An 11645-nucleotide genomic window follows, 5' to 3' on the forward strand; every position below is an offset into this window, starting at 1 on the left:
GTGTGTGTGTGTGTGTGTGTGTGTGTGTGTTACTCTGTCTCCATGGGAATCCTGACTCGGTGGGAGGGGAGGAGAGCATCAATCAGACATTTAGTGTGTGTGTGTGTGTGTCTCTTTTCACAGACCATCACTCTGGTTTTAATAAAGCTCGGGCACAGAGGGGTGATGTGTCAGGGGCGGGGTGTGTGTGTTTGTTTGTCCATACATGCACTTTAGTGATATTTTTTGGTTTGTACAACCTCACACTCATTTACCATGTTCTCCATCCTTGGTGTGTGTGTGTGTGTGTGTGTGTGTGTGTGTGTGTGTGTGTGTGTGTGTGTGTGTGTGTGTGTGTGTGTGTGTGTGTGTGTGTGTGTGTGTGTAGAGAGGTGACTTATGTGTCCCTGTCCTCCTTAGGAGCCATCTGACCGCAGGACGGCCCTTGGTTCAAGGACACACACCTACTGACAGTGTGCGTGTGTGTGTGTGTGTGTGTGTGTGTGTGTGTGTGTGTGTGTGTGTGTGTGTGTGTGTGTGTGTGTGTGTGTGTGTGTGTGTGTGTGTGTGTCACTGACTGAACAATAAAAGAGTAGATGGGAGATGAAGGAAGGAGCACTTAAAGAACACTTTACTTTTCTCTTTAATGTGCCTTTGCTTGACCTAAAACTGCCTTGAAGACTCAATTTCCCAGAATGCCTTTCTCACAGTCACTCGAAGATGCCTTTGCATTGGTTGATTCCAGGTGAGGTGGAAATATGGGTGTTTTAACAGTTAAAGAGGTTTCAAATCAAATAACAATGATGTAAACACTTAATTTATTTTCAGATAAATTAGTGATTTAGAACTCAGAGAATATTCCATTTATTTTCACAATAATTGTGAGCTTTTCTCTTTCATTTCAAAGTTATTCCTCACAATAATACCCACCACTTGTTTCACTTTTGAAATGTCTTGATTTATAATGGCCTTAAACAAAGAATTTGAGGCTTACACTATTTGATGGGGAACACGTGGTATGATATAACACGTAATAACGGGTCTACAGACTCAATATCATCCCCCGTCTCATCACTATGACCTCTCCCAGTGTCAGTGTATTCTCTTCTCGTAAGTCCTGATGAATTCTCCTTCACACCCTTCCGTGACCCCATAATGTTTTTTTAACTGAAGGGAAGTGGTTACAAAACGACAAAGGAACTGATTTTTTGGACAATTCCAGCGAAGCTCATGTTTCCCCTCTGATTTTGTAGGTGATAGGTTTTATGGTTCTGCATCCTCAACACCTTCATCAGGACTCTAGATTTGCAGGCGGCCCTTAGTGGAGGTGACTCTGCTTCATCACTAACCCCGCAGCCCAGCCTCGGGTCAAATATTGATCCATCAGTTCATTGAGATCGTTTATCTTCCCGCAGGCCTCCCTCGCTGACCCCCCCCACTTCGTAACGCTTTGATTGATCGCCACCTGATCGCTAACGGCAGTGATTTCCCATCAGTCACTCAATTACCGGAGTGGACAGGTCACGCTCTTTTTTTTTTACGAGACATTAGGACGGGTCAACAGCAGAGGGAACACTCAGAGCTGCAGAATCTGGATTTCTGTCTGGATTCAAATCAGGCATTTTTTGTGTAAAGTGGGTTTAATTTTTAGTCTTGAGCTTTGTTTTTATGGATCAAAATAGAAATAACAAATGCACAGCCCTCGTCAGGTGACTGCATGAAAGGCATTTTAGGAAAGGTGATCCTTTGAGGAAGTTTCAGGGTAAACAATGGCATTAAAAGGAAAGTATGCATTTTATAATTTATAATTTAATAAAAAATCTGATATTTTGTCTATAAAAGTATACATAGGCTATAGAGATGATTCAACTCATGGGAGGCAATATTAAAATCAACTCTTCAGAAGTAAAAGCAAGAAAAATATAATTTTAAGAGTCATTTTAACTATATATAAATATAAAGAGTCATTATTCAAAGGACTATTTTTGGTGACACTCTCAAACTCTCTCAAACTCAGTCCTGAGGACTTCGATCTTCCAGATTGTACCACCAAGATTTTAGAGTTAAGAATAGTGGTGCATTCAAGGACATGTAAGCGTTGCAGCCGAAATGATTGTGTTGTAATTTAACAGGGGCCAATAAATCTTCAAACTGCATCGTCAACCCCCCGGGGAGGTGCGTTTTTAATGGAGGGTCAAACTACACCCATCAAACCTCCGCCCACACAGGACACCCTGCCAAAAAAAGAGATTTAATTTTAGGCAAGCGGGTTGAACCGGGTTCAAATCCCACCGAGGTCACGGTGCTGTTTAACTCCAATTACTCAACAGAAAGTGACCTAACTTTGATCAATACACCGACACTTTGGAACCAGAGAAGTTATATTTTGGACAAATATGAGATTAAGAGTATATGTCCAGATTTGTAGAAAAATCTAGTGAAAAGTCATCTTTCTGACGTGCATTACGTTGATAAATGTCAACAATATAGAAAAGAAATATGTACTTTGATCACAGCGAGGCTTATTTTGCCAGCTCGGACTTATAAAGTTTGTAAGCGAAATACAACGGCTGAAGTTTTCTTTCGGACTGACAGCACAATGAGACAAACTTCTGCGGTTTCTCCTGACTTTGCAGAAGTGTCAGAATTTAACAAACACTCTGACGTCAACCTCCCGCTGCAGAGACCGCCATCTATTAGTCTTTATATTTAATTCCTCAGCCATAATCCCATCACTACAACACAGGAGTGTCCTGCCCTCTGATATATTACACTGCGTTTCTGCTGTGCAGCTCGTTTCCTGCACAGATGTTTCACATTAAAAGCCTTCCAGCAGCTCATGTTGCGTAATTGCTCCCCTCAGAAGTGTTGAATGTGATGTATGTTAAGAACTACATATAACAAACGTCAGCCATTCATTTTGACTTAATCAAGAGGCATTTTGCACCAATTTGTATGCATGATTTATTTAGTTTTGTTTCCTAAAATCAGTCATTAATGTGCTCAGTGAATTCATGTTGAGCCTTTATCTTTCTTTTTCAAATGTAATTTGGAAAATGCAGGCATGTCACTAAGAGAAAACCTTTTATTTTCTATTAAAACGATGAGTTAAGTGATCATATTTGCCCATTTTTGTTTCTTGTTGAATATTTAAATTTTTTCTCCTAGTATAAATATATCCATGTGTATTTTGAACTCAAGTATTATAGTACTCATAAATATGGGTGAATACCTTGTAATCTCATCATTTACAGAATGGAGCAAAAGTTATCAAAATATGTTGTGAAATATGGTGATGATGTATTAGGTAACAATTTGTATTGATGATACCTAAATAAAACTCGGCCAAATAATATTCAACAAATATCAGTGAATGAGAACAGCATTTTTGACTTTTTTAAGATCCAACCATTTTTTAAGTATTAATGTTTATGAGACATTTTCTGTAGTTAGACTGCCTTGCCAATTTTAGTTGTGAACTTTGGATTAAAGATCCTATATACAATGATGTAGTATTTGTTTTTGACCAACGCAGTGCTTTTTAATTTCACGTAGGCTTTTTTGTATTTCAAAATAATCTAAAACAGATGTTCTCCATCTCTAATCGCATAACAGAGGTTGAGGAAGCACACTAAAACACTTGTCATTGGAGTGAATGAGAAGTCAAGAGTTTGTGTATTATTGGAGTGTGTGCGTGTGTGTGTGTGTGTGTGTGTGTGTGTGTGTGTGTGTGTGTGTGTGTGTGTGTGTGTGTGTGTGTGTGTGTGTGTGTGCTTGACTCACGCCATGACAATGACGCTGAAATCGAGCCAGTTCCAGGGGTCCCTCAGGAAGGTGAAGGGCCCCACGCAGAACCCCCTCGCCAGGATCTTTATCAACGACTCGAAGGTGTAGATACCTGTGAAGGTGTACCTGGAGGGGAGTGAAAACAGGAAGGTGGTAAAGACGGAGATAGAAATGGGAAGTGACATATTTGTTAGGGAAGAGGGTTTAGATGGAAAGGAAAAAGAGGAATGGTAGAATAGCAAATGAAGTGGAAAAGGAGGTAGAGTGAGATGAGGAAGTAAAAGAGAATGAGAAAGTGGAAGCCAGAGGGGATTTAAGGTCAGAAAGGTGGAAGAAGAGAATAAAACAAAATATATATATAATAGATGAGAATGTAGAGAGGAAGAAGAGAAGAGGATGCAACAGGGAGTAAAACGTTAAGATGAGATGTTGGAAGTAAAAGAGGAAGTAGACAGGACACAAAGAGGAAACAGGTGGAGAGGGAAATGACAAATGTTAGGGATGAAAATTTAGAAAGAGAAGAACAAAGACAAGAAAAGAGGGAGTCAAGAAAGACAAGAGGAAGCCAATAAATATATTCATAAAATGAGCAGAACTCTCAACCAGAAATCCTTGACTTATTTATTTTGTCCCCAGAAACAAGTTTGAACCGACAGGAAGTGAAGCGTACGGAGACAGACAGCGAGGAAGGAGGCACGTCACAGAGAAGAAATGTCTTGTGAAAAACTAACCCAACATGAAGAATGATTTAGACTTTCCCTCTCAAAATGTTTGGATATGTGTCTGCAATATAAACCTTTTTTTTTTTCAATGGGAAATGTTTTCTACACATTAGGTTTTATGTGATCAATAAGAGAACCTAAATAGTTCTTCTGAGTATGATGATGATAGTATAAAACTCATCTCTTTCGACTCCACTTCGAGCAATAAAATGACTAACAGAGCACTTAACAAAGGACTGGCTTATCTAAAGCTAGTTGAGTAGCACTTGAAATGTTTTGGCTCTATGAAACCTGAGGTACTCAAGTTTGTATCTTCTTGGTCGAATGCACTTATTGTAATTCGCTTTGGATAAAAGTGTCAGCTAAATGCAATGCAATGTAATGTAATGTAATGTCAATGGAAAAACTAAAAACAGTTTGTTAGCAACAGTGACAGAAAGATGGAAAATCTTCATATACTAAAGGTGAGATACTGGCTAAATCTTGATCGTCACAGTATGAACAAGAGGGAAAAAGGCTGCTGAAAAAACATTTGTTGCGACTTTACTCCCATTAAAAACGAATTTGGTGCATTCACAGGCAGACAGACAGACAGACAGACAGACAGACAGACAGGCAGACAGACAGGTAGACAGGCAGACAGACAGGCATGCAGACAGGCAGACAGACAGACAGACAGGCAGACATACAAACAGCGCAGACAGACAGACACAGACACAGGCAGACAGACAGGCAGACAGACAGACAGGCAGACAGACAGACAGACAGACAGACAGGCAGGCAGACAGACAGACAGGCAGACAGACAGACACAGACAGGCAGGCAGACAGACAGACAGGCAGACAGACAGACAGACAGACAGGCAGGCAGGCAGACAGACAGACAGACAGACAGACAGACAGACAGACAGACAGACAGACAGACAGACAGACAGACAGACAGGCAGGCAGACAGACAGACAGACAGACAGACAGACAGACAGACAGACAGACAGACAGACAGACAGACAGACAGACAGACAGACAGGTGTACTTACTCCAGGTACTTGGCCCAGTACGCCGGTTCTGACATGGCCATGAAGCAGCAGTTGGTCAGGATGGTGCACATGATGAACAGACTGAATAATGTGAAGCAGGTCAAGGAAGAAAAAACTATTTATATCATACATGTTCATGATAGAAATAAAAAGAAACATCATCTGCATCATGAATTCTTTCCTAATTTGGGAAAAAAGCCTGGTCATTTTGCAAAGGCACGTCATGTTTGCAGCTATGAAACACTGTGTCCTTGATTCATTTATATTTCACTCTCTTTTATTGAACATGTTGCTTTAACTTTATTGTATCATTGTGTTGCTCATTATTAACTTAACTTCTCATGTTTGTTTAATATTCAATATATTTTATATTATTATTTTTATTTTGGTCTAAAATGGAATAACAAAATCCAATTTCCCTCAGGATACATAAAGTATTCAGATTCTGAATTAGGTTTGACTAAAGATTAGATATTATAATGAATGAACTTGTAATTTGACAACCGTAAATAAATACAAGTTGTGTTTGTATCTGCTTTTGTGAAATTTGAATAAAAGGGAAGTAATGTGACTTCTTCCATTAAGGTTTCTGACTCTGTTGCCCAGAAATAAAAACATTATTGTTGAGTGAAAAATAGTTTTTACAGCTTGTTGGCTCGCAGGTCTGTGGAGTTTAGCAGAGAAGTGCCAGAAAGATAATTAGAAAGTCAATTTGGTGTTCTTTTCGGTGATAAACGCTCTTACTCACTGCGGAAAAGGGCACGGAGCCAAATGTAAAAATGTAAATGTCCTCAGTGTAACGTTGGCGAAGCTTTTAGGACTTCTTCCCTCAGTGAGTGCCAGCTAAATGTTATATAGTAATGGAAGTTTAGAAACATCTGCCTTTGAAGGGATTTGACATGTGCTTCCTTTTGATTTGAGATACTTCCATCTGATTTCCCATTAGAGGCATCATAGAGAGGAAGTGAACTGTGTGTTTTTCCACATGCATGACCGAATACCAAATCCAATAAAGCAAATTAATATGCCATTAACAGCATGCACAATGTCCGCAGGGAAGACATAAAGGGAAGTGAACTTAAAATGGGTGAAGACTTTGGCACATTTTACTATAAGTATTGTTTTAAAATAAATACCTTTTTCCACATTATTACATTACTTTATTTGATATGATGTTTTGGATTAAGTGTACCCTCTGGATAAAGTGATTCAGATACTTTCAAAAATATTAATAATAATCCTCATCATTAATATGTTTAAAAGTACATTTGAGTCATTTTTAATAAACTTACATGCAAGATCTTAAAGAGATCAAAATCCTTGCTGCAAGTAGTTATTTCTTATAATAATAATTTGTTGTTATTTGAGATAATAAACCATTCTTCTAAATGTGATATCCCAGAAAAGCATAGAAAACGTTTTTTTAACTCGAGAACTTCACTAATTATAATTTCCCCTACTGTATATGACCTATATAGAGTGTTGAAGGAATGAGACCTAAACCCTGTGATGAGTCAACATTTTAGCACTTCCTGTTCCCTCGTATGGAAGTCAATGTTTTTTATGAACATGTTGAAAGGGCTTGCTAACAGATGTCTTATCGAACATTAGCCGCCTTTACCTTAGCAACGTGGGAAGAAGGAGGCATAAAAGCAAAAGACCTTAATTCTGGTTTCTCACATTTTTTCAAATTGTGAGAAAGTCAGATCTGAGGTTCCCAAATGATTTGAGAGCCCTGGTGTAGATGAAGTGATTTATGGGTCATGTATTGTGAAACGGTAACTTTTTCAAAGTGTCAGAAGGCAGCGCTACATGTTAAGTATCACCTTTACACACATGATGTGGGAGAGCCCTCGCTCTGATGTCAATCAAAGTTATAAATGAATCTTAATTATTGTAATTTGGCAGCAGGAACACACTCCAAACTCCAGCTGAAAGTTGTTCGAGTCGCGGGGTAATTGTTGATTGAGTGCCGGCTGTAATGATGGCGAGGTAACAGGGTTAGCGATTGACAAACAACGCAAACGTCCCCCCGTGCCGCCGGGAGATAATTACCCTGTAATAACAGACCTGCTGTTATGGCCCTCCCAGGCCACCATACCGGTAATGTAATTACACCTCCCACACCCTCCGCGGGATCTTCCTCCCTCTTTCCACATCTCCCTCACCTCCATCACTCAATATTTTCTCTTTCTGAGCATTGAATTACTTTTCTGTTCTAATTAAAGCCAACACTGTAACCAATGCTCTTATTTCGAAAGAATAGTATCCCGAGTCATTTTGTGTTCACTCTAAGTATAAAATATTTTCATGACTGATCAAAATGCCAATTATGTTATCATTAATTGAGTTGGTTCATATTCCCTTTATTAATCATGGGATACTGAGCCAACAGATATTAGTCTAAATATGTATTTCAATCTATAAATAATGCAAGATTTTCTATATGTTGTATAATTAAACTGAATTTTGTTTATTGCATGTAGTTTCCCAACATTTGCTGCAGACAGTTTGAAACACATTAAAGTAACTAGTAACAGAACTTACAATTCTATTATAGTTTGCATATCAATTAAATCAAAACTTCTCCTGGGCTTGAGAATCTGATTATTGAATAGCTATTGTTTACATGATCGTTAATCATCTTTATTTGTCATTACATTAATGTAATCCACTTCTCTTGGACTTCTCTCGACTTATAAATAACTGTTGATGTAAAAAAACAAAAGGTCAATAATCTTGTGCCAAAGCTGTAGTGCTTACACAATGTTTTTTAAACCACGAGACGCAGCTGGTGATTAACAGCTTCCTGGAGCAATGCCTCAAGGGAAACAAAGTCAAAGGGGTGTCCTCCAGAAGCAAAGCCCCATGGGATATGTAGTCAAACAGTGTTTTCTGTTAGAACAGTTTTAATAATGATTACCTACAGAGAAAACACACCCTTTGTTTGCAAGTGTGTGTGTGTGTGTGTGTGTGTGTGTGTGTGTGTGTGTGTGTGTGTGTGTGTGTGTGTGTGTGTGTGTGTGTGTGTGTGTTTGTTCTTTTCCTCTCATCTCATAATTGTACTCTGTTTTACTTTTATTTTAAATTATTATTTAAAGTTTTTTTATTTAATTATATTTTACTATATTAGAATATATAATATATTAGCTCTTTTATATTTAATCATTATTTCATTTATTTTGTATATTTTATTTTTATTTAGTTATTTTACTCTTTTTACTCTATTTCACTCCTCGTGTTATTATTCTTTCTTGCCTAATGAAACATATGTTCATATTTATTGTACATATTCCAGTTAACAACGTCTGTGTGTGTGTGTCCACCTCACACCCCGGCTTGTCATGGTGGCGCCACTGTGGTCGGGCATGAATCCAACAAACACTTGATCTCACACACACTTATAAAAACACTCAGACACACACTAAAACTCCACTTCACCACTGCAGCTTGTACCCTTACAACGACACACACTTGTCCTAAGTTTTGTTTTGACCACACACACTCAAACACACACATACATCAGCAGCGCCACACCTCCGCGGCGACCTCTCCCCCCTCTTATCCCCCGAAAACAGCAGCGTGTCCACCATTCGACGTCTCTCAACACCCGCCGCCTCCCCCGGTAAAAATAGACGAGTGTGATGTGAGGGGGGGAGGGAGGGGAGAGATATGAAGGGGGGCTGGTGTTGAGTTTTGGGTGTGAGGTCATATCTGTCAGGACGCCGGCGTGGCGTGGGACGGGGCGACTGGCAATAATCCTAACCTATAGACGACGTATATAAATACATTTATTCACATTCACCATTCATGTGTTGGACCTACTCCTTTTTTATACTTTAAAATTCTTATAATCAATGTGTTTCTTATTGCTGCTTTGACTCCTGTATTTCCTAAGAGAGATTATTAAGGCTTTATTTTATATTACCTTACATTTTCTTTTAATCTGGAAACTAATGTCACTTTGACCTCTTCACACGTGATCTTCTAATAAAAAGTTTTTAATGGCCGTATTTTAGATTATATTTGACATTGAGGTAAAAAAGAACTTGAATGGACAAGAAAGCGTACAAAAGTACATTAAAACATTTAAATATGAGCACAGCTGTCGTATAAAATAACATTCAGGGGCTTCATTTAAGAGTCTGATTTTGAAAATGATTTAGTAATACGAGTGTGAAGTGGAAGCAAATCACTTTTATCCAGAGGGCACACTGACTCAAAAGGGCTCAATTATCACATCAAAAAATTCTCATTCTAGAGAAAGGGTCCAATTTTAAAATAATACAATGCCTCAATTTCCACCACTTTTAAGGTTTTCTGCACTTGCTTCTTCTCACTGCACGTTAAGCATCAATGCCATTGCACACTTTTAAGGGACATTTTGGAAATAAAGCTTAAACAAAAGAGATTAAATCACATGTGAAATGATGATAACCTTGATAAAGATCTTGGGCCAGACAACCAACTTATTTTACTCGGATCACAATAAATGCACCGTAGTATAAACCCATGTATGTTTTCATATGCATTTGAAGAAACTGCAATTATTCAAAATGTTCCACCAGATATCAGTCTTCTAACACATTCAATCGAATGAACATGTTGTGTAATTGACCAACAGGTGTGTGAAAAACACAACAAACATACCTGTAAGAGGCAGTTGGTCAAAGTTCACGGGTGGAAATTCAGAGTGTGTGTGTGTTTGCTAGCATGTCTGTGTGGGTGTGTGGTGTGTGCAGGGGCCACCTTGATAGGAAATATTTACTGGTCATGTTTATAGCTGTCCAGACAGCTCAAGATGATATCTGACTCAGAAATACGACCGACGGAATGAGCCCTTAGACACACACACACACACACACACACACACACACACACACACACACACACACACACACACACACACACACACACACACACACACACACACACACACACACACACAGACACACACACGCACACACAGTTTACATGATTGGTAAACACACCGTCACCTCCAAATATGCCTGGAAAGCATCCTGCTATAGGAGCAGGTGTAAAATTGACAATTTAAAGCAAAAATCATATTCAAAATGTATTTAAATCTAGCATAAAATTGTAATGATGATTGATAAAGATCGTCGTTGCTAATGATAAAGATCTGTGTTGCTGGGAAATTGTATTGCAGTGTTCAGTCTTATATGATTTGATTTTTGTATCCAGCATCAGTAAATGTTTTCTAGAAATGTGTACTGTACCCTGCAACCTGGTTAACATTTTATCAATTTAAAATCAGCCACATTGTCATTAAACAGTCTGATATCAAAGTTTATGATAAGTGTATACCTTATGTAAGTGTTCAAATGTGTGATGAATGTTATGTAACCTACAGTATAATCAATGCAATTAATGTATTATGATCAAAATCACACTAATACCTTCTTGACTGCATTAGAATCCTCAATTATTGGAGGGAGAAAATAAGTTAATTTCACATCATTTTTTCTCACAACCTCTTCTCTTTTGGCTACTTGCCTTTTTTATGATGGAAATTCAGGAAGATAACTTATTCTCACAACTTCTCATTTGTCATTGTATTTATTATGTTTGCCATCAAAGCAATTCATTGATCTTCATGCCAGCTGAACGTAATCAGGTTAATGTAATGGAGTTCAGATATATCGAATGGGTCACTACACATTAATAACCATGTAATACTGTACCCCAAAAAACGAAAAATTCAAGAAAAATATAAAGACTAAAGCCAGTATGAATTTAAATAAATATTTTGCATCATCCAACAACATTATTATTATTATACGGAAGAGGATTAGGGTGAAGAAAAAAAAACTGACTTTAATCTCAGAATTCTGACTTTTTTTCTCAGAACAAAAAAAAACATTTTTTTCATGTGGCCCTAATCCTCATCCGTATTATTATTACTATATATATATATATATATATATATATATATACAGTGGGGCACAAAAGTATTTAGTCAGCCACCAATTGTGCAAGTTCTCCCACTTAAAAAGATGAGAGGCCTGTAATTTTCATCCTAGGTACACTTCAACTATGAGAGACAGAATGGGGGGAAACATTCCAGGAAATCACATTCCTTTAATTTTTAATGAATTAAT

The 11645-nt window shown here is 38.0% G+C and overlaps 1 protein-coding gene across 1 annotated transcript in view; it reads right to left on the reverse strand.

Annotated features, from left to right (window-relative positions):
- Positions 1-11645, reverse strand: part of LOC104953541 (sodium channel protein type 4 subunit alpha-like) — a gene marked incomplete at its 5' end in the record, with an annotated part of 60060 nt that overhangs the window by 45446 nt on the left and 2969 nt on the right. Inside the window, 2 exons of the mRNA XM_010780488.1 lie at positions 3763-3891; positions 5524-5613. Of these exons, the coding sequence (XP_010778790.1) occupies positions 3763-3891; positions 5524-5613 (219 nt within the window). The remainder of the gene's footprint in view (positions 1-3762; positions 3892-5523; positions 5614-11645) is intronic.

This window comes from Notothenia coriiceps, unplaced genomic scaffold (assembly GCF_000735185.1).
Source record: "Notothenia coriiceps isolate Sejong01 unplaced genomic scaffold, NC01 NC01_scaffold00021940, whole genome shotgun sequence".
NCBI classification, from domain to species: domain Eukaryota; kingdom Metazoa; phylum Chordata; class Actinopteri; order Perciformes; family Nototheniidae; genus Notothenia; species Notothenia coriiceps.